This window comes from Lynx canadensis, chromosome C1 (genome assembly GCF_007474595.2).
Source record: "Lynx canadensis isolate LIC74 chromosome C1, mLynCan4.pri.v2, whole genome shotgun sequence".
Taxonomy (NCBI): domain Eukaryota; kingdom Metazoa; phylum Chordata; class Mammalia; order Carnivora; family Felidae; genus Lynx; species Lynx canadensis.
This window is the reverse complement of record NC_044310.1, coordinates 39,922,142-39,948,690: the sequence shown is the minus strand read 5'-3', so window position 1 is coordinate 39,948,690 and position 26,549 is coordinate 39,922,142. Positions and strand designations below refer to the sequence as shown.

The 26,549-nt window shown below is 40.9% G+C and overlaps 1 protein-coding gene across 6 annotated transcripts in view; it reads left to right on the top strand.

Annotated features, from left to right (window-relative positions):
- FAF1 (Fas associated factor 1) overlaps nucleotides 1–23,427 on the top strand; it is a 529,019-nt gene extending 505,592 nt beyond the window's left edge. For all 6 annotated transcript variants that reach the window (XM_030328128.1, XM_030328134.1, XM_030328133.1 and 3 more), the window contains one exon: nucleotides 23,172–23,427. In XM_030328128.1, the coding sequence (XP_030183988.1) occupies nucleotides 23,172–23,255 (84 nt within the window). In that variant the 3' untranslated portion in view covers nucleotides 23,256–23,427. The remainder of the gene's footprint in view (nucleotides 1–23,171) is intronic.
- Nucleotides 23,428–26,549: the final 3,122 nt, after the last annotated feature.

Here is a 26,549-nt window from a genome sequence, read left to right as displayed (position 1 = left end):
GGTCTGCTATGTTAACCCTTCTCTGCACATAATTTTATAATTTTTTTTATAATTTTATTTTTTAATATATTCACATCTCAAATTCATTTCTGGGGATTACTAGTGGATATGTAGGTGGAACTCTGTAAACTGGGAAACTTCTAAGCATTTGACTTTGCCTCTTACCTTCACTTGTAACAGAACTTAGTCCTGTAGTGAAGGGTCAAAGTAGCCTCCAAAGAATACAGTTGATCCTTGAACACCATGGGTGTGTTAGGGGTGCCAACCCCCTGTGCAGTCAGAAATCCACGTATAACTTTTGACTCCCCAAAAACTTATGTACTAATAGCCTACTGTTGACAGGAAGCCTTACCAATAACATCAACAGTAATTTAACACATATTTTGTATGTTATATGTAATATATGTTGTATTCTTGCAATTTAAGTAAGCTAGAGAAAAGAAAAGGTTATTAAGGAGAAAATACATTAATAGTACAGTGCTATATTTATCAAAAAAAAAAATCTACATATAAGTGAACCTGCTCAGTTCAAACCATGTTGTTCAAGGATCAACTGTACTAATAAGCACCAGTTAACCCTGTATTGTCAAAGGAGATGTTCAACAGAACCTGAGAAAAGCACAATCCCTGGAGATTGGCATCTCCTAATTCTAGAGTGCCAACATACTCAATATAAACTTGCCCCAAAATCTGCAGTAGTCTGCTAAGAGCCTCTGCAGTTGTCTTTCAGGGTTCAGCCACTTTCCCTCCCAGAGAGAATACTTTCTTCAAACTGGCTACTTAAAATAAAGGAGAAGTTGTTGGTATTTATTTTTCCTTGCTTGTTTTATAAGCAAATATAAATCAACACTGTAAAGATGATTTATTCAACACTACCTCTTCTTTTCAATCACATTTCAGAGGCATTGTATCCTGAAACAAGAGCATACACAGGCTGTGGAGTCAAATGGACCTGGCCTTGAATTCTGGATCAGCTTTCCATTGAGTGATCTTAGGTTACTTAGTCTCTTAGTAAAAATGGGAGTATCAATACCTACTTTAAAGGATTGTTGTGAGCATTAAAAGGAAGACAAATGTAAAATATTTAATACATACAGCATTTGCCATATAGTTAGACTCTAATAATAGTAACTGGTATGGTGGTAATGGTTATTATTTCTCTGCCCACCTCTTCTTTCCTATCCTTATTTTTTCTTTTATGTTTTGGTTTCAAGAGGACAGGATCTCGGTCCAATATTAACTGTTTGGAAACTACCAGCTTTCAAGTAAAGATATCAAACAGTGTGCCTTACAGGCCTAATAATAAAAGTTTAAGAGTGGTGTTCAACTAGGAATATCTAGAGTTTAATATCTGCCTTCTGTTTTACCAAACCAGCAGATTTCTTTCATAGTTGGAAACATTTCTAAATTAGTTTATGGTGTTTTTCCTAGGGTAAGAGACAGGCTTATTTCCTCCTGGAGATTTTTACCTAATTTATGTCAGAGTTCTCCAGGGTCTGCTCTGTGTAAGTTCACTTGGGCAGTATCTGTACTGCATCTTATTTGCCTTTGCACCTCCATTTTCTGGCACTGAGCTTGCACAGGCCTACCACAGAGTAAGGACCCACCAAGATCTGACTATAGGATGGACAGAAGGATGTATGGATGGCACACTATGGTGGGTGTGATGATGATTATGACATGGCCTATAAGGCCAAGTCTGGTAGAGGACATAAGGCAGGAAATCACCATAGCAGGCATGGGACACATCTTGCCAAGCTAGGCACAACATGAAGAAGAATACATTGCTTTGGCTGAACAGAAAGGTCTTTGTCAGTAGTACAGATTGTGGTGAGCAATGTAAATGAGGTTAAGAAATTACTGTATTCTTATTTCATTCTGTGGGCTATAGGGAGCTGTTGGTTTTAGAACTGAGAAGTACAGTTTTCATTTTTCACAGTAGTTATGTTGTATAAAGTTGCCACAAACACTGAGTTACCAAATACTCAACATTGTTCCTAAGGTAAATACAGGGTTAAGTTCCTATGAGCCTCTGGTTATAAGTTTTCATCAACCAATCAGTATGTAACTTTGTTTTTGTGTGTTTCTGTTCAAAGACATCTTATTTAATATATAGTGTTTTTAACAATGAATCATGGCCAGCAATACTATAGCCCATGCCTGAAGTTTATCTGGCACACACATTTTCTCCATAAAGCATATCACAGTCTTCTTAAACTTAGGAATACTAGACTGCACTTCAGCAGTATGCTTGGGGGCCATTTGAAACTGCAAAATCACCCCAAAAAGCACAAAAATAAAAAAAGCCATGTGACTAAATCTACCACAAGAAGGACATTTGTTTACACTATCAGAGCTGAGACAATAAAACAGAGTATTGCCTTGTTTGACCTTGGTTGGGAACATGTGTATCAGGCAACTCAAACTTTTCACCACTCTGCATGTGTTCTCAAATGACTATGAAAGTACTGCACATGTTGATTTTGGAGTTACATATAAATGTTAACAAGTAGATTAATTTACAAATTGTAGGATCTGGAATAATGAAGACCAACTATAATATGAGCTGTGTAGCCTTTTAGGAACACTTGCATACTATTTTCAAAAATACTTCTACCCGGGGGCGCCTGGGTCACTCAGTCCAACTTCAGCTCAGGTCATGATCTCACAGTTTGTGGGTTCAAGCCCTGCCTCAGGCTCTGTGCTGACTGCTTGCTCAGAGCCTGGAGCCTGCTTCAAATTCTGTGTCTTCTTCTCTCTCTGCCCCTTCCCCGCTCATGCTTTGTCTCCCTCTGTTTCTCAAAAATAAATAAGTGTAAAAAAAAATTTTTTTTTTAAAAATACTTCTACCCATAACTTAAAGTTAGTCTACATTCATTAATTTGATAAACATTTAACACGTGCCTAGTTTTACCAAGTACTCGCTAGGTACTAAAGATACAAAGATGTGACCAAAAGGCCTTATAGATGAATGACCAAATAAAGATATTCAAGGATCAAAAATGTTGTGATAGTCTATACTGGCTATAGTGGGAACCCAAGGAACAGTAGAGGGTTTAGTTCTACTTGAAGGTCAGTAGAGCTTCACAGAAGAAACAGGATTTGAACAAGTGTTTTTAAAAAGGAACAGCAATAAAAAGAGTATACTCTTGATACGTGAAACAACTTGGATGGATCTCAAGGGCATTATGCTGAGTAGAAAAAGGTAATCTCAAAAAGGTGTACATACTGTATGACTCCATTTATATAACATTCTCGAATTGACAAAATTATAAGGATGGGAAACAAATTAGTGATTGCCAGGGAATAAGGATAGAGGGTGTGGTTGTAGGGGATAGGTGTGACTATAAATTTCATAGTTGAATTCTGTATCTTAATCATAGTGGTGGTTACCCGGATCTGCACATGAGATGAAATTGTACATAACCATTCACATACACACCCTCAGATGAATACACATAAGAACTGATAAAATGTGGGGGCGCCTGGGTGGCTCAGTCAGTTGAGCCTCCGACTTCAGCTCAGGTCATGATCTCATACTCTGTGAGTTTGAGCCCCGCATCAGGCTCTGTGCTGACAGCTCAGAGCCTGGAGCCTGCTTCAGATTCTGTATCTCCCCCTCTCTCTGCCCCTCCCCTGCTCATGCTCTGTCTCTCTCTGTCTCAAAAATAAATAAAAACATTAAAAAAAAACTGATAAAATGTGAATAAGGCCTATAGTCTAGTTAATAGCATGATACCAGTGTCAGTTTCCTGTTTTTTATCACACTATAGTTATATAATATGGTACCATTGGGTGAAGGCTGAGTCAAGGGTACAAAGGACTCTACTATTTTTTTGACATCCTGTGAGTTTATAAGTTTTTCAAAATAAAAAGTTAAAATAAATGGACATTTGCCAAGCAGAAGCATGAACAAAAACCATAGGAATATAAGCCAGTATATGTTGGGGAACTGCACACAGTTTTCTGTGATAGAATTTAGGATATGAAGTTGGGCACAGAAAGAATTGAGATAAGAGATGGAAAAATACTGAAGAGTCTTCTATGTATTAATCTAGCAAATATTATTTGAGTACCTCTTATGCACAAGACATTAGAGATATGATAGTGAATAGGCTAGACAATGTTCTTGCCCTCACAAAAAACAACTCCACTGGAAATTTGAACTAGTTAAGGTAGGTGTTAACCCTTGTAATAAAGATGAAATATTTAGGCTTACAGCTCCCATGTGGCTAACACAAATTGACATAGCTACTAAGTTGCAGAGCAGTGGCTCCACTTAGGTCTTTTGATTCCATCTTTTTGCCTTTTTCTTGTCGTCTAAAGCTTGTGGATGTTTATTAAGAGGAATTAGAGTAGGGAGAGCCTGGAAAAATGAGACCAGATAGAACTATTGCAGTAGACAAGACAATAAGCTGTGGAAGTATGAACTAAGAGGGCATCAACAGGGATGAAGAACGGGGCACCTGCGTGGCTCAGTCAGTTAAGCAACCAACTCTTGATCTCAGCTGATGTCTTGTTCTCAGAGTCATGAGTTCAAGCTCTGCATTGGGCTCCATGCTGGGCATGAAGTCTACTTTAAAAAAAAATAGAGATGAAGAAATGGCAGAATCAGGAGAAAGGAATAATCAATGGGATTTGGTGATTGTCAAACTAGTCAGTGGTGGGGGGTGGGTAGAAAGGAGTTGTGAATGATGAGAAAGATGGTTTCTACCGTGTACAGAAATCAAAGAAGACTGCTAAGGAGGCAAATTTCACTTGAGACAGATTTGTTGAGTCTGGGGTACCAGGAGAAAATCTAGGTGGTGCTTTCTATCAGAGGATTTAAACTATGACACTGGCTCTAAACCAGAAAATGCCCCTGGCAGTGACTAGAGTGAATTTGAAGGAGATGAGTGATGGAGAGACAGTATAGGGTGGTGGTTAAAAGATCAGAGTCTAACATCCCAGGCTGAATCTCAACTCTGCCATTTCCTAGCTCTTTGATCTTGGGCAAATTACTTAACCTCTATATAGCTCAGTTTCCTCACCTATACGATAAGGATGATAGTACCTACCTCACAGGGTTGTTGTAAAAATGAAATGAACTGATACTTCTAAAGCACCAGCATGTAGTAAGTCTATATCTAAGCTATTATGATGAAGCTGGTGGCAAGAAAAGGCAAGGCTTTTGCTAACCCACAGAGGTATTGAGAGGACCAGTGATATTTATAAGAAAACCCATCACTTATGTTCCTGACCAGATTAAAGGAAAACACAGAAGAGTTTTAAATAATGTTTGAGGCAATTATAGCCATTTCATGGAAGCTGAATGGAATTCAGAGCCTTCACAAACTGTCTCTGCCCTTTCTACTCATTTACAAAGGACTTGGAATGGTAGGGAATGAGGACAATGAATGAAAGCCATTTATTTTTGTGCCATTATATGCATAATCAAGTATATTAGTTCTGTGAAAGATAGATATTATTCCCATTTTACAGATGAGGACATGGAAGCTTAGAGTTCTTAAACTTTTTAAGGTTGCACAATAAATGTCAATACCAGTATTTAATTTCCAAAATTCAGGCCCCTTCCCCATACCATGCAAACATAAAATGGAGTGACTGTTACTGATTATGTATAGGTATGTTGATGTATTTAAACCTTTACAAAATTATTTACTTTGTCCCAGAAGTTAATTTTATAAGGGGTTTATAAAGCATTATACCTTTCAAAATTGCTATATCAGAAATCAAATAAACTTTTAAAGGCTTTACATACAATCCAATCTGACTCCTTCTGGCCATAAATAAAAAATCATTAGTTCTGTGCTCAATATTCCAGGTGCTTCTGCAGACATGCTTTACTCACTTAAAGTCTGTATAATAACCCCATTGTAAATACAAACAACTGCAAACGTGTATATGCGCAGATTAACCTTTTCTAGACACTCCTTGTAATTTTCAAAGCCAGTGCTGGAGTTCCAGAGTGCATTAGCACTTGCATCAACATGCCAAACCCCCCCCCCCCCCACGAGGCCTCACTGCATTGCCAGCTCCAGCTCCAGCTCCAGCCCCAGCCCCAGGCCCAGCCCCAGCCCCAGACCCAGCCCAGTCCCAGCCTACTGCACCCTGACCACACCCTGCTCTTTACCTGGAAACAGGACCTCAAGGCTTCAGGTTTAATGTCTATGGCTGAATCCCAAACCTGAAGATTCTTTTGACATTTCCAAATTTATTTCACTTTCCTTCCTCTAGTTGGCTTTCATGTAAGAGCCTTGTGTGAACAGGCCTTCCTCATGCATGTATTTTAGACCTTGAGAACTAGAAAAGACCCCTATTTTATAGATGAAACAACCAAGATACAGAGAAGGAAAGTAACTTGATCAAGGCCTAGGAAAACCAAAAGATACCAAAAGCAGAAATGCTTGGCCCTGGTTTACACAGTCACAAAATGAAGGTTAAGATGTATGTTTTTTAGGGGCGCCTGGGTGGCGCAGTCGGTTAAGCATCCGACTTCAGCCAGGTCACGATCTCGCGGTCCGGGAGTTCGAGCCCCGCGTCAGGCTCTGGGCTGATGGCTCAGAGCCTGGAGCCTGTTTCCGATTCTGTGTCTCCCTCTGTCTCTGCCCCTCCCCCGTTCATGCTCTGTCTCTCTCTGTCCCAAAAATAAATAAAGGTTGAAAAAAAAAAAAATTAAAAAAAAAAAAGATGTATGTTTTTTAAACAAAAAAAGAATTACACACATCAAGTTATTTGGGATTATGTCTAATTTATCTGAATATTCCCTAGTACTGTGCTTGGCACATAGTAGTTAATACTGATTCATTGTATATGAAAGTATAAGTCAGAAAAATGGTTCATTCGCTTGGAGGAAACAGGTGTGCATATTAGAATGCATCAAGGAGGAAAGAGAAATAAACTGACACCCTAGGACTGAGGTTTACCTTCCTTGTGCTCCCCTGCTGAGCCTCTTCCCTGTCATAGCCCTTTACTGTTCTGAATTGTAGTGGGCCAATTTCTTGTCTGCATCCTGTCCTAGATTCTACATTCCCTGAGGACAGAAATAGTGTCTTGTTCACTGTTGTATCCCAGTGCCTAGCGTGGATTCTGACATTGTAGTAAACATTCAGGAAATATTTGTTTAGTAAATAAATGAAAAGAAATAAAGTATTCCTGCCCATTCACGCATCCACTGTTTTTATTTGGTTTTTGCTTTAGTATTTTCCATCTTCACCAGGCAGAAACTCAGGATATCCTCGCAGCTTGAGGATAAGCAAGAGAGGACCACAATATAGTCACATTCACCCTCACTTAATTAGGGTTTCCCTCCTTCCCTTCCTCATTCCATGTCTCTCCCCCTTCCCCCTGCATAGTCATGGAAGAGAACTCCAAAGTGTTTGGGGGGAAACCATGGAGACTCTAGAATTTAAGCTCTAGAAGTCACCCCTCTGGTTAAAATTTTCAGGTGTTTTTTTAACAGCCAGTTGTCAGCCTCTCATTTTGACAGTATGTTCTCAGAAGAGTATGATAGACTAGGAAGGGAACTAAGCTGGGAGCCAGATGTCTGGGACAGAATTTTAGTTCTTTCAGCCATTTGTTGTGATTTCAAGCAAGGTATGTACTTCTCTGGGTCTTACTTTCTTCATCTGAAATATGAAGAGATTAAGTGCTTTCTTAATCTTTCAGCTCTGATACTATGTGATTCTCTGATTAAATGACCCAGATATAGATAATACCTGCCCTGTTGACAACTCTATTCTAAAAACTAGAACAAAACCATTGGCTTTCTGATCGTATTAGCTTTATTTAAGATCATCTTCTCTCCTTTTATATGAGAATGTCTCTGTCCCAGGCAGTTTATGGGGACTTAAGCTTTTATTTACTGTAGCTGGAGGGTTCTATAAGCTGGAGCTTTGACAATATTTCACATTTATTTATCTGAGCCAGAGCTTAGGATCAGGTGGCAGCTAAGTCACTTAAGGTTATTCAGATGCACTGAAAATGTTGCTTAATAATTCAGAACCAGTTTTCTCTGTTTAGAGTATTAAGATTTTTTAAATCCTTCTAATTAGCCAATTCCAACAGCATTTTAAATAGACAAGGAAAAATCTATCCCTTCCGAAAGGGCAACTGATGCAAACTTACTGTCAGTCTCTATGTCTGTGCAGCAGGACTAAAGCAAGGGCCAGAGAGAGTCCACAGCCAGGGGCCTGCTAGGATGATCTGTTAATGGTATTACTGACAAGCTTTGCCTACTGTCAGAGTGAGGCTAGGAGGAAGGTACAGAAGGGACCTGGGAATACAGCTCCTCTTGACTCCCTTTCTTTGGATTGGTGGAGACTCCAGGGAAGAGTGGGGAGCCTCTATTCAGTCATTCAATAGGTCAGTCTTTCAACAAACATTTATTGAACTCACACTGTTTCCAGCAATACACTAGGCCCTGAGGATAGACAGCCAGTGAGACCTCATTTAAGCCCTCAAAATTCAACCCAACTGGAGAGATAGACTCCTAGACAAACCTGAGAGGCACAAAGACAGATAACTCAGTGTGAGACTGTAGCTGATCCTTTGAGCTAGAGCCTCCTCCATAAATGGGTAGCTTTGCCTGGTCAAAGGCTGGTTTAGCAAAGGACAAGGTTGGCATTGCCAGTGTCTACATTTCAGTTTAAACACTCCCCTTAAGTCTGCCAACAGACATTGGCAACCATCTTGTCTGAGGAGCATGAGCTGAAACAGAGGTATTAGTGTAGCAAACGTGGGCTACATGTGCAGAATAGGTACTTGAGGGAGAGACCACAATGAACATATGTGGCCCCTGTGTTCCAGAAGCCATGGCCCAGTGAATGGGAGAAGATGCCACTTATGATTACCTCTGTTACAAGGAACTAGAGAATGAGATTAAGTTAGGCTCTGTCACTAGGGCCTGGTTTTATAGATAAAGTAGCATTTAAGATGAACCTTGAAGGATGTATATAAGTTTTCAACAGATGGAACTGGGGAGGAAGGACATTCCAGTAGAGGAAATAACATAGAGGAAACAACACAAGCAAAGGTTCAGAGTGGAGAACCAGATATATTTAGCACCAGATATATTTAGGGAATAACAAACTGCTCTAATTGGCTAAAGCATAAGGTCTGTGAGAGGACAGTATTTAGAGAAAGAATGTTGAGGCCAGGCCACCACCACCCTTTCATAACATTTAAGCCCAGATACCACTTATTTGATGCATTTTTTTTTTCAAAATAAAATAGAATAAATATCTATTTTGCCACTTAACTTTACAAATGTTGTTAATAAAGGCTTGCTATCTGTGTTTTTCAGTGTTCCATGATGTACCTCTTTGGTTTGATCATTTATTGAGAACATATAATATACCAGGTTCCTTGCAGGAAGCTGGAAATACAGAAAACAGAAACACACAGTTCCTGTCTTTAAGTTGCTCAATCTTATCCAGGAGACATTTGTGTAAAGTACAGTGGAAAACAAGCTGTGTAGATGCTCACAGCAGGTGTAGAAGTGGTGCATCAGATGCAACATCCTTATTTAACAGAAGGAAACTCAGAGGAGGAACAGTGACTTGCCCAAGATCACACAGGTAGTTAGAAGCAGTGTGCTAGAGTTAGGAGCCAGGTCTGCAGTCTCTCAAAGCATGCTTGGTACCTTCTGTTCTCCTCTACTCTGAACCCTGACCTTCTGTGGACATACGGACTGAACTGACAGGAAATGAGCATGAAGAAAACCAGACTAGGTAAAATGCATATCTGCAGCCACCTTCAAGTACTATTTCCTTAGCATCTTCTTTCCTGAATACTTTTGTTACCCATCATGGTACTTTTCCTTAAGTCCAGGAGAGAGTTTGGGAGTTTCTGGTATAAGTTTGGTATTGTACAGGCGCCTGCTGGACCAACCTTCAAAGAAAACACCTGTTCTGTTCATGATTCTTGCCTTCCAGTTTCATAAGCTTTTGGGCAGATGAAATGTAATATCAAAATAGCTCAGAGAGAGCCTTGGTAACATTTAAGATATTGAACGTGCTGCATCTGGTAACTAGAAAATTTAATGATCTCCTGCTGTTTTGGTAATTGGATAAGTAAATACATCAGAATAAATCACACCGGCAAGTCTTTTGTATGTCGTTAGGGACTCAACTCTTTTAACTCCTGTTCAAAGCTCCAGCTCTTGAGCAGTGTTTGCGTGCAGACTTACGCACACACCAGCTCGCGTGGCCCTGCTTGAGTACTAAAATGCATTCAAAATGTTCACTTTCTCCCTAGCCACTCTGCCTGAAGAGCACATCGAGCATGCCCCTCCAGATCCCTCTGAAGCCAGGGAGAAAAGTTTTTTTCAAAAGTTTAAACCTAATAAGACATTCAAACCCTTCATGATCTATCTCCAAACTGTCTTTCCAATCATATCTCTTCCATTATGGATATGCTAGAAACACCTTGCCAGAAACACCATCCATTGGGAAATTGGGAAAATGTGGCCAAAGCAAAAGGGGACTATCCTGTTGTAGTAAGGAATCATGTAAGAAATTTAAGAAGAGAGGCAGGATCAGACATTTTGTTCAACTCTCTCAAGTGACAGTGTGAAATAAAGACACGGAGGGAAATAGTCTGTTAGAACCTATTAGGTATTGAGTGATGTTGTCACCAGCTCACAGATGAGAAATTTGGGTCTTCTGGAGGTTCAATGACTTGGTCAAGAGCATACATGCAGAACTAGAATTCTTACTGCCTCCCTAATTAGCACTTAGTCCATGCCTAGTGGTGAAACTATAGGGCAGATAATAATCAGGCTTTCTCAGGTTTTTAAGCTGAGGTAACAGTTCTGAACCTGTCCAGTTAACAGGTTTCTCTACAAGCATAGTGGTTGCTTTGTAGACCAATCTTTTATCAGAGGCCTCCTAGGAACCTTTTATATAAGGACCTGGCTGCCTTCCATGATATCAGCCTCTGAAAGTGAGGCATGTCCCCTAGACCAGTGCTTCTAGCCTTTTACAAATCATTGCACACATTGAAAACGTTTGTATGCCTCTTTGGGGTAACCACACTAAGTTGCTCAGGGTTAGAGGCAACCCAGCCCTGAGGATTCTGGTTGCCCTAAGGGATGAGAAGGCTAGTATCCTGGCACACCTATAACCTGCCACAGCACTGGAGCTGATCTGCACTTTATTTCTCTTGCCACACTATAGAATCCTCATTTGTGAATTTGCCTGTGCCCTATTTATTAGGCTTTCAGGGACAGTGAGCTTGCAAACCATTCTATAAAGTAGGTCTTCTTTTATTTACTTGAAATCATGTCTTCTAGAGCCCAAGAGGGACTAATTTTGGGAACCCCTTCCCAGAATGAGGACACATGCCTGTTCTCATTCTCTTTATGTTCTCTACTATTTTATTATTTTTTTGCTTTTTATGTTCACTCTGTACACTAGGATCTTCTGTTTCTAGACTAAAGAGGCTTTCCTTCCCACCCCCACCCTACCCATCTTGATAGAAGCCCCTCTATTCCCTCTGGGCTTTCCCCACTAGATGATATTAAACTAACATCATTGTTTAATAATATAGTGACCAGAGCCACCACCAGGGATACCAGTGCAAGGAGAGGGTCACATCTTTCATTTGGTGTTCAGGGTCTCCCTCTGACAATGCGCCAAGTTTGAGGCCATTTTGACATTAGCAACACTTTAGAGCCTGTGTCCTCATTAACAGCCTGTCTAAAAGCACAGAGTGGGAATGAAGAATCTAGATTTGGTCCCACATCTGCCATGAATGCTAAGTAATCTAGGGTAAATTCTTTTCCCTCACTGGACTTGTCTGTCCTCATCTGTTACAGAGATAAAAACACCCTCCAGGTGCGCCTGGGTGGCTCAGTCGGTGGAGCATCCAACTTTGGCTAAGGTCATGACCTCACAGCTTGTGAGTTTGAGCCCCATGTCGGGCTCTGTGCTGACAGCTCAGAGCCTGGAGCCTGCTTCTGCTTCTGTGTCTCCCTCTCTCTCTGCTCCTACCCACTTGCATTCTGTCTCTGTCTCTCTCAAAAATAAATAAACATTTAAAAAAAAATTTTTTTTAAACTTCCAGGGGCACCTGGGTGGCTCAGTCAGTTAAGTGTCCGACTCCTGATTTCAGCTTAGGTCATGATCTCACAGTTCATGAGATTGAACCCCACATCGGTCTTTGCACTGACAGCATAGAACCTATTTAGGATTCTCTGTCTGTCTGTCTGTCTGTCTCTCTCTCTCTCTCTCTCTCTCTCTCAGTAAATAAATAAACTTAAGAATCCCTTCCAGATCTAACAATCACTGGGTTTGTGATAATTGAGGAGCTAGATAGTGATATTTTCCCATTGCCTGACATAGTAGTACACTCTGTTTTGGGGAGATACGTGCTTCAGTTACATGAAAAGGATGGTCCTTCTAAGTACGAGACTTAGAAATAAATAGTCTAGTGTATGACTGCAATACTAATACTATCTGGTGTGATGGTTAAGAACACAGACTTTGGAGCCAGACCTAGTTTTAGATCCTTATTCTGCCTCTTCCTGCCTGTTCAGTCTTAGGCAGGTTATATAATTGTCTGAGCTTCTATTTCTCATTTTTAAAGTGGAAGTAATAGCACCTCCCTCACAGGGCTGTATAGTGTAAACCATTTAGAACAGTTAGCACCTAGTAAGCTCCCAATAAATGGTTAACTGTTACCATTATTATAATGTGATAAAACAAAGAACAGATAGGGCAGCCTATAAGATACTATTTTTATCCCTTTGCCACTTTAGTCTTCTCTCCCTTTGTTCTTCCTTTACCTTTTCTTTCATTCTCCCTTCTTCCCATCTTAAAAAAAAAAGTCAAGGAAATAAAATGTCTTGTAGGACCCTATTCTTTGCAGCTGCAGAAGCCCACCCAACCTCACTCTGTAGCACACCAGTTATTCTACCACAGTTTAATAATGGAAAGAGGAGATCTGTCATTGTTTTCTGGAAAGTCTTGTCCCAGTGCTACTTCTTACCTGTGATGCAAGAAGATGACATGTTGGTCTAGAAACTACACAGGAAGCTGGGATGGAAATAAGCTATAGAGTAGTCCCGTAGTGGCACCCTTCCAGACTGAATTTTCCTTTTAGGGTTGCATTACCACCTTCAGCAAATATAGAAGAGAAGTTGCTATGAGTGAAAACTGGCATTGTCCTGCTTGGTGATGATGATGATGATGGGTAATCCCTTATGTTTGCAAAAGACTTTACAGTTACCAAAGTCTTTTCACACCCTGATCAGCATATGACCAGTAGATCGATCAGGTCTTAAGTTCTCCCTCTGATACTTTGTGGGTATAACTGGCCTTTCTTTTTAGGGATTCCCAACTCATCAGAAGGTAGTTAAAGAAAATGGACAATTAGCTATTAAGACCACATTGACAGTAACAAAAAACAGCCTGTGTTCCTGTGGGGAAGAACAAAGCTCATACCACAACAGGAAAAACGGGCTGTGATGAAGTTGCAGAGGCCTGCTTTCTTTATGCTCAAAGGAAAGCCAGTTAGTCACATTACCTGTTCCCTGTTTAGAAGTAGGATAAGACATGATGAAGGGGGATGCATCTGATATAAGCTGGAAGTTCACAAAACTGGGTGCAAATTCTAGCCTTATCTTTTCTACCTGTGTAATCCTGGGCAAATCCCCTAACCATTTTTAACCTCAAAGAATTCATCTATAAAATGGGAATAATAGGAGTACTTACCTCTTAGGATTATTATGACAATTTAATTAGATAATATATAAAGCAACTAGTATAGCATGTGGCACTTATAAAATGCCAAATAAATGGTAACTATTAATGATGATGTTAGTAATTATTTTTTAAACTTGTAGTATTTAATGTGCATTTTTTTAATGGAGTAACTAACAGAATGGATTACTTATACCAAAAGATTAGTTGTTCTCTCATGTTCAAAGTAAATGCTAATTTTGAACAGAACCAAAAGCAGATATATATATTCAGCTTCACTTTAATTTGGAAACTTACGTAAGCAGTCTTTGTGCTGCCTCCTAGAGCAGAAAGAGCTCAGGATTTGAAGTGTGTTATGTACACATTCTTCAGAAGGAAGTTTGTCAGCACATTCATTTTGTGTTCAGATAACTTGTTTTTTTTTTTAATTTTCTTTAATGTTTATTTATTTTTGAGAGAGAGAGAGAGAGAGAGAGAGAGAGAGTGAGCAGGTAAGGAGCAGAGAGAGGGAGACACAGAATCTGAAGCAGGCTCCAGACTCTGAGCTGAGCTGTCAGCACAGAGCCTGACACGGGGCTCGAACTCACAGACCGCGAGATCATGACCTGAGCTGAAGTCAGACGCTTAACCAACTGAGCCACCCAAGCACCCCTCAGATAACTTGTTTTAAGAAGCATGTCTTTGGGGCACCTGGCTCAGTCAATTAAGCGTCCAACTCTTGATTTCAGCTCAGGTCATGATTTCATAGTTCATGAGATAGAGCCCCAAACCCCGTGTCAGACTCCGTGCTGACAGCTCAAAATCTGCTTGGATTCTCTCTCTGCCCCTCCCCAACTTGTGGGGGTGCTCTCTCTCTCAAAATAATAAATAAACTTTTAATAAAAAAAAAAAGCATGTCTTTAAGAATAGGCTTTTTTTTTTGTGGCAATTTAGAATTGATTAATGCCCTGACTAGGTTGCTCTCATCTTCTAACCAAAGCAGAATAGACTTTGAGAAAAAAAGAGTTATGACCCTTACATCAAGTTACATCAATCATAACTGTTAAGCCCCTGTTCAGTGTTGTGGGGGCATTTGGGGTTTTAAGTGCCATTTAAATAATATCCCTTCACTTCACTTGTCCAAGACTAATTGAAAGACATAAGACCAACAGAAAGAGTAGGACTTCGGGGGGAATACAAATATCACCTTTGTTACTGAACATGTTGATCAGAGATTGTGGCTTGGGATCTGCAGCCAGGGGTCTTACTGATACATTCTTTGTCCCTAAATGAGACAGACTTGCCCACACAGTCCTGGGTATACAACTGGTCAGTGCGGGCCCCTTGTAACAGGAGAGCAGGTTTGGCTCCAGAAAAGGGAAAGGAAGGGGCTGAGTTTAGATTCTTCTCCCATCTTCACCAAACAGGTAGATCTCCTCTCACCCTGTGTGAGAAATGGGGAGAGCATCCCAGAGTCCCTCTGTGTGGAAGCAGGAGTATGAAATAAATCTTCATGATTATAAGCTTCATCTTATAATCTTCACAACAATGCTGGGTGGCAAAAATGTCTCACTATTATAAATAAACAATGAACCAGAAAATTAAGTAACTTATCGATGGTCATCAGAGAGGAGGTTTTAGCAAAGGAATCCAACCCAAGTCTCCCTCCCTAGATCATTGGGGAGCTCGCACCACACAAATGACATCTACTAAGATATAAAGAAGATATTAAATTATAGTTGCTTCCATGTGTGAGGCTCTATGATAGTTATTTTAATCCCTACAACAATGCTTTCACCCAATAGAGAAGGAAACTGGATCTCTAAGCATCTTAGAGCATGGCCAAGAGCTGGAATTTGAACCCACGTGTTTGTTTCCAAAGCTCAACTGCAGCCCAGTTGACCTCAATGAATCATTACACTGCCCCCCCACATTTTTTTTTTAAATGCAAAAATTAAAACTTAGAGAAGAAAAGTGATTTGTCCAAAGTCCCACCACTAGAGCCAGAACTGGAACCTGTACATCCTGGCCCATTACATCCTGACACCATTATAAATATACAGCCGTGGCGGTCAGTACAGAGGAATGTGGAGGAGAGAGAGCTTGCTGAGGGCTGAAAGGTGAGTGAGTGCTTGCAGAGGCTGTGTGGTCATGTGTCTGTCTGTCTTTCTAACGTAGAGGATGGGACCTGGTTGTCTTTCACATCTGTGGGAGGGAGGAGAAGGAAGAAGGGGTATGGATGAGATTCTACTGTTTGCTGTCTGTGTGGGCTACAGAAAGATTGTGAACTTTCTGCCAGTGTAGCAAAGGGACTGCTCCTGGGGATCAGGCTGTGCAAGGCTCCTCTGCACACAGTGCTGCCAGCACACAGTCTAGAAAATGGTGGTATTGGTCTCCCAGAGGAGAGCAGCCAAATACTACAGAAAATATGAGAACAGAGCTTTTCTCCCCTTGAAGATGCCGGAAGTTTCAGAAATGCAAATTTTACTCTAAAAGCAAGAATAAATTATAGAAACCACTGGTGGTTTATTGTTTCCCCATTCCACACACTGAACCTTAAGGCTGTAACTCACAGAGTGAGAACACAGTTATACCACATGAAGGAGGTGGGAGAATAGTTATAATGGAAATTATAAGGAAACAAACAGGTCAGAAGGCTTGGGTTCTGGTTCTGCCTCTACCATTTATACTGTGCGATCATAGGCAAACACAATGTCTGGATCTCATTTCCTAATCTACAGAATGTGGCTAATTCCCAATGCATGGTTTTCAAGTACTACTGCAGTGCATTTCCCTCATAAGCTATTAAAATACATTGGGAACATTCAAAAAAATGCAACCTAGCATGTTTTTTTAAGACTTTATATTTTAGAGCAGTTTTATGTTCACAACAAAACTGAGCAGAAAGTACAGAGAGTTCCCATATACCCCCTTACATGTATATCCTCCCCCATTATCCATTATCAACATTCTCTGTTATCAACATCCCCTACCAGAGTAGTACATTTGTTACAACTGATGAGCCTACATTAACACATCATTATCACTCAGAGGTATATAGTTTATATAGAGTTTACTGTTGGTGTTATACATTCTATTGGTTTGGACAAATGTATAATGACATATAACCATCATTATAGCATCATACAGAGTATTTTTACTGTCCTAAAAACCCTCTGTGCTCTGCCTATTCATCCCCTCTACCCATCCCAACCTCTGGCAACTAGTGATCTTTCTACTGTCTCCATAGTTTTGCTTCTTCCAGAATGTCATATAGTTGGAATCATACAGTATGTAGCCTTTTTGATTGGCTTCTTTGATTTAGCATTTAAGATTTCCTCCATGTCTATTCATGGCTTAATAGCTCATTTTTCTAGTGTTGAATAATATTCCATTGTCTGGATGTATCACAATTTATTTATCTGTTCACCTACTGAAGGATATCTTAGATGCTTCCAAGGTTTTGGCAATTGTGAATAAAGGTGCTATAAACATCTGTGTACAGACTTGTAGATTGTCGTGTGGACATGTTTTCAGCTCCTTTTGGGTAAATACCAAGGAGTACAATTACTGGATTATATAGTAAGAATATGGTCAGTTTTGTAAGAAACCACATGTCTCCCAAAGTGCTATGCCATTTTCCATTCCCACCAGCAATGAATGAGAGTTCCTGTTGCTTCACATCCTCACCAGCATTTAGTGTTGTCAATATTCTGGATTTTGGCGATTCTAATAGGCATGTAGTGGTATCTCATTTTTATCTTAATTTGAATTTCTCTGATAGCATATGATATGGTGGAGCATCTTTTCATATTTGCCATCTGTAGTAGATCTTCTTTGATGAGGTGCCTTTAAGCTCTTTGGCCCATTTTTTAATTGGGTTGTTCATCTTATTGTTGAGTTTTAAAAATTCTTTGTATATTTTGGATAATCATTCTTTATCAGATGTGTCTTTTGCAAATATTTTTCCTCAGTCTATGGTTTGTCTTCTTATTCTCTTGACAGTGTGTTTCACGGAAGTTTTTAATTTTAATGAAGTCCAGCTTATCAATTATTTCTTTTGTGGATTGTGCCTTTGGTGATGTATCTCAAAAATCAAAGCCATTGCCAAGGTCATCTAGGTTTTGTCCTATGTTATCTTCTAGGAATATCTTCTAGTGTTGTGTTTTACCTTTAAGTCTATAATCCATTTTGAGTTAATTTTTTGGGAAAGATGTAAGGTCTGCATCTAGATCCAGTCTTTTTGCCTGTCAGTGTTAAGTTGTTCCAGCAACATTTGTTGAAGCTAGCATTTTTTCCTAAATGTGAAAATATTAGATTCAAATTTATCTTCATTCAAGTTTCAAAATAAAAGCATTAATTTTGTTAACAAAATTAAGTAAAATAACAAGAACTGATAATAATATCTATCTTATATGATTGTGAGTCAATGTTTGTGTAAATATGTTGTAAACTATAAAGTACTATGCATATATTGCCACTATTATTATTTTATTATCACTCAGCTCCTGCTCTGAGGTAGCCCCCAATGTAGTAGTAGTAGTATATTTATGCTCGGTTTTTTTTTTAAGTGAGAGGCAGAATGTTGTGGCTAGAAAGAACCCCAAAATAGAAGTCAGAAATTCTAGGGTAGAGTACTACTTCTGCTTCTTATCAACTCTGTGACCTGGGCCAAGTCACTTGACCTCTCTGAGCTTCAGGTGGGCAACCTGTGGAAAATAAAGGGGTTGGACTTTTGGCACTTAAGGAACTTTCTCCCCCTAACATTCTGGGACTCACTTGGTGTGGCCTGGATGAGATTCTATCACATTGATTCACATTTTTCTCAATAGCATTGTTAGACTTTTTTTAAAAAGGAACTGAGGCCCAGGGAAGTAATAGAAATAAGATGTATATGAAAGTTCAAACTGCTGAGAAAATTGATCTAGGAAAGAATAGCTTTGTTTGTTCCATTTTTGCTAACATAAGTTTCACAAAGATGAATTGCTAAAATATTAATTTAATAAGAATATATATTATTCACTTTTCCTAAGTATAATGAATAAAATGTCAAAATGACTGACTTTCCTTTTCTAACAGACAAAGTCAGGCCATATCTCTTATCTGAGAATGCGCCTCTTCTCCCAAGGAGTCCCAAAGGGTGGGTTTCTCTGTTGATTTAGAGAGTCAATAATTCAGTAAAGTCCCAAGTAAATGGCAGAACACAAGCTCAGTTTGGGTTTTTGTATTCGTATTTTATAAACATTTCAGGGTTTTTTTTTTTCCTGACCCTTGATCTTTTGCCATTCTTAAAGTGAAGATCTTCTCTCTTGGAAGCTTGGTTAGAAACAACCTCAGGGCCATCTCATCCAACTTTTTTGTCTGGGTGGATCCTACTCGTAGCCACACCTCGGGCTGAATATTCTAGTGGTTCTACATATGGACTTCAAAGCTAGATTCACATTCTGGCTCTTTCCTGAATAGCGTTGAGACTTTGGGTGAGTTACTTAATGTGTTCCATGGATCAGTTTTCTCATCTGTATAATGGGAATAATAATTATACCTACTTCAGAAGATTAGTATGAGAATTAAGTTATCTTATAAATGTAAAATGCTTGGAATATACCCATTACAAAATGAATGCTTAATAAATGTTAGCCATTATTATTATCTTCATGATCTTCTCAAATATACCCTTATTTGAATGCTTTGAGGGTCAACAGAGAATGTACTCATTCTCCCCTCCCCTCCCTACTTCTCCACTTCCACAAGGCAGCCTATTGACATGTTAGTCAGAAGCATTCTGGTTATGAGCTTTGGAGTCAGACAGACTTGAGTGTGAGATCTTATTCTGTCTGTACCTTGAGCAGGATAACCCATGGTATCTTCAACTATAAAATGGCAATAATAATACCTACTTCATTTGACTTTTTGAGGAATGGTTAAGGTACTCTATATAAAGCACTTAGCACGGTTCTAGCTACATTGTAGGTACTCAGTAAATGCTAGTTGCTGCTATGACGATGGTTATGAAGAACAAGAAGAAAACAACAGAAGGAGGAAGAAGAAAGTAGCACAGTAGCACACCAGCAGCTGCTGCTCTGTTAAAAAGTTCTTTCTGACCACCTGAATTCTGCTTCCCCTGCGATTTTAGCCCACCAGTCCAAGCTCTGCCCATTGGCACAGTGAATAACACGAATAACACATCTGATCTACTTGGTAGCCCTTCCCCTGTAGCAGCAACCACCACCACCACGTCTCAGTTCCTCTCTCTCCCACTCTTCAGCCATTTCTCAGAGAATGTGGTTTTTAGGCTCTTCCCTGCCTGGAGGTCCCTTCTGGCATGCTCTACATTCTTCTTCTTCTTCTTCTTCTTCTTCTTCTTCTTCTTCTTCTTCTTCTTCTTCTTCTTCTTCTTCTCCTTCTCCTTCTCCTTCTCCTTCTCCTTCTCCTTCTCCTTCCCCTTCCCCTTCCCCTTCTCCTCCTTCTCCTCCTTCTCCCCCTTCTCCTCCTTCTCCTCCTTCTCCTTCTTCTTTTAATGTTTTCTTTTTTTGTGAGAGAGAGTGCAAGAGGGGGGAGGGGCAGAGAGTGGGAGACAAAGGATCTGAAGCAGGGTCTGCACTGACAGCAGTGAGCCCGATGTGGAGCTCGAACTCAAGAATCATGAGATCATGACCTGAGCCGAAGTCGGGGACACTCAACAACTGACCCAGCCAGGTGCCCCCACATCCTTCTTAAGTGGGACCCAGAACACTGGGCCATCTATCTTGCAGGGGAAAACCTCATCCCCCTAGGTTCCCCACAGTCTTTTTGTCCAAGACAGTCAAATAAAAATGGAAGCAGAGGTTGTCCTTGTTCATTTTGAAAATTCCTGTCTAAAATGATCTTCAAAGAAAAAAATAGTGCTTCTGATCTGGGGTACCAGAAGGAGCAGCCCCCAAATAGCCATGTTTGCTGTGAAGTAGTTCAGCACAGCCCCACTGAGGCTATCAAAGGGGGTCTCCAGATACTGAGGCATTACCTAAGGGCAGCAGGGCAGAAATAAGAAGGCAGCCTGGTGCAGACTGGGCCCCAAGAGGCCTCAGGGGAAAGCTCCAGCTCTGAGGTTAGACCAGGACCCCTCCCCAAGGCAACATTCCAGCCAGTAATGGCTACCACCAACTGAGCAAGTACTGGCTTGGGCAGTGTACCAGACACTTTACTAATATTCCATTTAACCATCACACCAACCTATGAATGCGAAACTGATTATTCTCATCTTAAAGATGGGAAAACCTAGGCTCTCTGGTTCTATAATTTCTTCAAGGTCTATAGCTAGTAGAGTGACAGCAAGGATTTGAATCTAAGTTTGCTTCAGCCTTTTTAACCATTATGCTGTATAGACAGACCCTTACCATGTGGCCTTAAACAAGTGGCTACAACTTTGAGTCTCAGTTTTGTCATCTCTACCCACCTTGCATGGTTGTTACAGGAATTAAATGAGATAATATAAAGTCCCTGGCATGTAACAGGATTTGAGAAACTTTATTTTCCTCCTTTTCAAGCCCCAGCCATCTCACCCCAAAAAACAGAGAAAATCCCTTAACTTTTCTTGGACACTGAGTCTAAGAAAACTGGGTATGTTTTCTGAACCTCTGACCTTGCATGTTGACAACTTAAGCAGGGTGCAAGGAGGGAGCAGGGAGCAGGCAGCCTCCCAGCCTGTTTTGCTTTATAGCATAATTTTTCTGCCAGTCTGCATAGTTCTGGCACTATTATGATTATGGTTTCTCCCAACAAACATCATATTTACAAACTACAAATAACAAAGTAGAAGATGCCGGAAGAGCTCTGGCATGTTAATTAAGAACAATAGACAAAGCAGCTGGGCAAAAAATACCAACGAGTCTGAAGCAGAGGCTCTGTTGACAAAAGACAGCACAATATTGTATGTTAATTGGGGAAGTGGGTAAACATTTGCCAGCAGCTTGCCCCCCGTGCATTGGAAGACAGACAGCAGGCTGGGCCCTCCCCACTGTCTTGCCTGCCCATCTGCCCAGAACCCAAGAGATACCAGTAGAGCCCCTTTGCTCTGGGGTCTGTATAAGCAGAGAGGATTCTGGAGGTGGTTGTGTCTCCTTAATGACCCTCCTGGGCATACCAGGTTTCCATCTGGATACAGTCAAAGATCGTGTTCCTCCTTCAGCTCGCCAGCCTGCTTGTGACACCAAGCCTCTCAGGGACCCCATCCCCCTCGGCTAGGAGAAAACAAGCAGAGCCATCTCATTAGGTGTGGCTTGAGTTGAGCAGAGGACAAGATTGCTGGCTTCAAATGCTGTACACTCTGCAGACTGCTGGCCCAGAGCCCCTGTCTCTCACATAGCAGACTACCTGGCCTCCCATCACACACACTCAGAACTATCCATTGATCTGTCTGTCCATCCTTACGGTTACTCACATACACAGGAGCCTTCACTGAACACCTACTCTGTGCCAGACACTGTGCTAATTATATATATTTTTTTCTCATTTAATCCACACATCAGTCATGCAAGGTTCATATTAACTTCAAAGCCACAAAGCTAATAGCCAACACAGCTGTGATTGAAACCAGAATCTTTCTGGTTCCAGAGCCCCACTGTCCCTTCCACTACACTACTATTTCTTAACTTTTTAAAATTTATATTCCCTTCTGATAAATAAGAAAACTTTGTTTCTTTCTCTCACTCTCAGATTCATAAATCCTCCACCCTGCCCTGGCCTAAGGGGTCATAAACCTAATATAGGGTTCCTGTATGATTAGCCTATCCCAACTGAGCCAAGATTTTGCCTAGCTTTACTCCCAACAGTTCATATTATAAAATAATGATTTTTTTTTTATTTCTAAAATATAAAGTCTTATTGTGGCATCGACTCATTTTTTTCAAACTAAAAATCCTCCCACCCCACCAAGGAGATTGTTGATATCCCTTCCTAGGGAGAGTGTCCTCAGTGGAGGATATTGATCTTTGGGTATGGCAGAATACACATTGTCCAGTTTACTACAGGAAGGTTTAGCCATATCAGCCCCAAAGGCTTAGCTCTTTTCCCACCAAGCAGAAAAGTCCTTCCATGCTGTGGGGAGTTAATCAAGCAGAAGTTCCCAGGAGTGCCAACCAGCTGTTCAGCCAACACCCTTTCCTTAGGGGCTCCTGTCAGTCAAGCTGAGCTATGTAGGAGGCAAAGGACCTTCCACTTGCCCAGGAAGAGGTCCAGTCTCCTGAAGCTATGCCTGCCCTGTGGTCAAATGCTAGTTTTTCCACTCAACTATGAGATTCGACCTCTATGAGCCTGGTTTCCTCTGTTATAAGATGGTAATAACTCCACCTACGTCATAGGTTTATTGTGAGGATCAAATAAGAGAACAGGTTTGGAAATGTTCATGCTGCTGCTTAGCAGACTGAGAGTCAAGGTGCACAGACAAGATCTGAATGCCATGTGGAGAAAACAGTGCTTGTGCCAGTCTTTTGAATATATTTTCTTTCTTTTTAGGTAACCCAGCTGGACCCAAATAAATCACTATTGGAGGTAAAGTTGTTCCCTCAAGAAACCCTTTTCCTTGAAGCAAAAGAGTAAACACAGCCCAGCAGTGGAACCAGCCATTCCTTGACAAGCCAGAGGCCTGCGTCAAGAGAAGGGCTCCTCGCCAACCCACCTACACGCTCGTCTCACTCAATTCAGTGTCACACTCTGCCTCTTGCAAGATTGCTGGAAAAAAGTAATAATAAACATAGCTACTTAAAAGTTCCCATCCATGAGTATATGTTCCCACCCCTCATAGAGAATTACAACTCTACCACCCTCCCTTATCCCCTTCACCTCGCCCTTGTTCAATGACTAATGCACCATTCAAGTGTGAGTGATCACGAAGTAGAATTTTTACCTCTCGAGTGCCCATCTTTTCCCCACACTGTCTAGGACAGTTCTGTCTGCCCTGTGACACCAGGATGCTATGTATTTGATATGTCTCATTGAGCTAGGGCTCATCCACCTCTGCCTTTTTATTTTCATGACTGGATTTCTACTCTGTCACCTAATTTTAAAAGGCATGGGGGAAATAAGTTAAATGGGACTTCTCAGCATGGAGATTAAACATTGTTGTAGGAAAAAAAGCATATCATCTTTGTTGGTACTTTCTGACTTCTTTACTAAGATGTAAGGTGTGTTTGAGGACTGCATTCGACCTGTATGCGAGATACTTATTTACTGCTGCTCCCTCGGGTCTCCAGGTTCCACCTAGGAGGTATTTGCTGTTCCCATGCAACATGGGAAACTGTTTAAGCACATTATGTGAATATAGAGATAGTGTGAAGAGGACCAGTACCAGGACTTTGGTATCTCGCCCAGCTGTGGGGAACTGCTGTTAGGTTTGCATTTGGGCAGATACCAGCTCCCATGTTGCTGATCCTTCAGTGTACACTGAACACAGTTCTCTCCTGCTTTTCCCTCCCTCCACTCCACCGTGCGTTTGGACCCTGTTATCTCTTGTTTTAAGCACCTTGTCTATCACCAAACTCTGATCAGTCACCCCATGGACTCTGAGCCTCTATAAAACCTTGCTCCACTATTTCACTCTTTTAATGTTTTAGTATTAGATATTGGGTCCCCTTCTCAAATAAAAGGGATGCCATCCTATGGCTGAAAATTCTGACTACATGTATTTAAGAGAGCAAACTTGGGGGCTCAGCTCAGAAGACCTGTGTTGCCTGAATCTACATATAATAATTTGGGGACAGTTTAGTAACTGTGGGTTTTTGTTAATCTGTGGATTTGGGGTTTGAAGTTTAGTTCACGGAAGCACTATTTATGCCTTCACAGCCAGTGATTTCTTTTTGGTCTTGGAATGTTTCTCCACATCTGTTTTTATGTCACCTGTGGTCTCTATCCCAGGGATTAGGATTCTGATTTTGACATTCTCTATTTGTCCAAAGTATAGTCTAAGTGCTGGTTTTTACCGCTGGCCCAAGTCAAGGGTTCCTTAGAACACTCCAACTGAAGCCTAAGATATGTTTAGTCATTTTCCCTTTGCCTGGAAGTGGATATTGGCCAGGAAAATTCCACCTTGTGTCTTTTCTCTGATGCTCCAAACAGGGACCTCCCCTGAACACTTTCTTACAAGAAAGAGATGTGTTCCTAACAGACCAGTGCTCCATCTACTTAGGTGCAGGCCTTCTCTGGCCCCAGAGGTCTCCCAGGGAGACTGAAAGGAAAAGAGACCCACTGTGGGGGGAGCACTTCCTCTCCGGCTCCACTCCTACCTCCCTTTTTTTGGGGGGTGGGGGCGGTCCACACCTACCTTCCTACCTGGTGGTCCCACAAGATAGTCATCTCCAATGCTACAGATGCACTAGGGCACCAGGTCTTCTTCTTCCAGGGAGACCTTGTTCTGTAGCTGCCATGCAGAAGCTATAGCCCTGAATGCAGACCATACTTAGGAACAGCAGCAAGAGTGTGGGTGGGGGTGGAGAGACAGGACTCTGAATTCACTTTCATGTTTAACCTGTTCTGTCGGATTTAGGTTTGACTTCATCATATTGTTCTGCCCTGTCATCTTCACTTCTGTATTCCAGTGGTACAGACTTTATTCTGAAACTGATTTCATAGAAGTTATTAAGTGCTTCCTTTTTCGACCCTGACTTGAGAGATTCTCCTTACTCAGGTCTCATGAAATCCTATCCTATAGGCCCTCATTGCCCCGAAAGGCCTCAGCTAATTGTCACTGTTGACTGATGCCATTCTGTTCTGTCGAACTCCAGAACAGGAGACCAAAGCAGTTTTAGGCTTTTTCCAACAAGTACAACATTAAAACAATTTGCATAAAGTTAGGTTCTAAGAAAAACATTAAGCAACTTGCTATCACAAGAGGAGCTATTAAGTCATTTCTGCTATCACAGAAATAGCGATGTCTTTTGGCAATTCTTCCTCATACCTTTAAACTCCCTTGCGCTTTGCATCCCAGCCTCCAGATGCAGTGAGTCAGTCAGAACAAGTGCTCAGTGTTCTTATGCCCAGCTGTTAATAGTGAAGTTCCAGGGCTCCTTGTCATCCTCACTCCTGTTCCAGTTCATTCCTTAGTGTTTCTCAGATTATCAGCTGTATGTTTGAAGCATTAGTTTGAAGTTTTAAGCAAGTATTGACAATATTCCACAGTCTCTAAGAAGGTGCAGTTTGGGGAGGTTTCTGGTTTGCAATGTTGCCATGCTCTGGCACCACTAGTTTTATGGGACACACAGGTGTTCATCTCTGAATTGTAAGCATCCAAAGTCTTGAGTTGGATGAGACTTTTATGGAATCTTTCTTTTTTAATGTAGGAGAATAGGATTTGGGCTTTTATAAGTTTTATTTGGTGACATTATAAACATAAAATAAGTTTGTGGTTGTATTAAAATCGCTACTCCCAAAGCTACACATGCTGACCTGAGTATGCTGGTCAGTGGGTTTAAAGATGTTGCACAGCTCTGGCAGATTTTCCCAAAAGCACAGAAGTTGTTCATTTGGATAGGGGGAGAGCGTCTTAATTGTCCCCATGAGCAGGATCACTGGCACATTTCTACCATCCCTCTCAGCAGTCCCAGTCCCAGATCCCATAGGTAGCTGGAACATGGAATCCTAAATTCAGTCCATGAGTAATCACTTAAACATCACACTTCACAACCTATGTGACCCTTTCATATGCATTATCTCATTTGATCCTTTTAAAAATTCTTAGAGGGAGCTATCTCTCTCTCTCTCTCTCTCTCTCTCTCTCTCTCTCTCTGTCTTTTGCTCTCCCACCTCCTCTCCCTCTCTCCTCACTCTCTGTCTCTCTCTGTCTCTCTCTCTCTCTCTCTCTCTCTCTGTCTTTTGCTCTCCCACCTCCTCTCCCTCTCT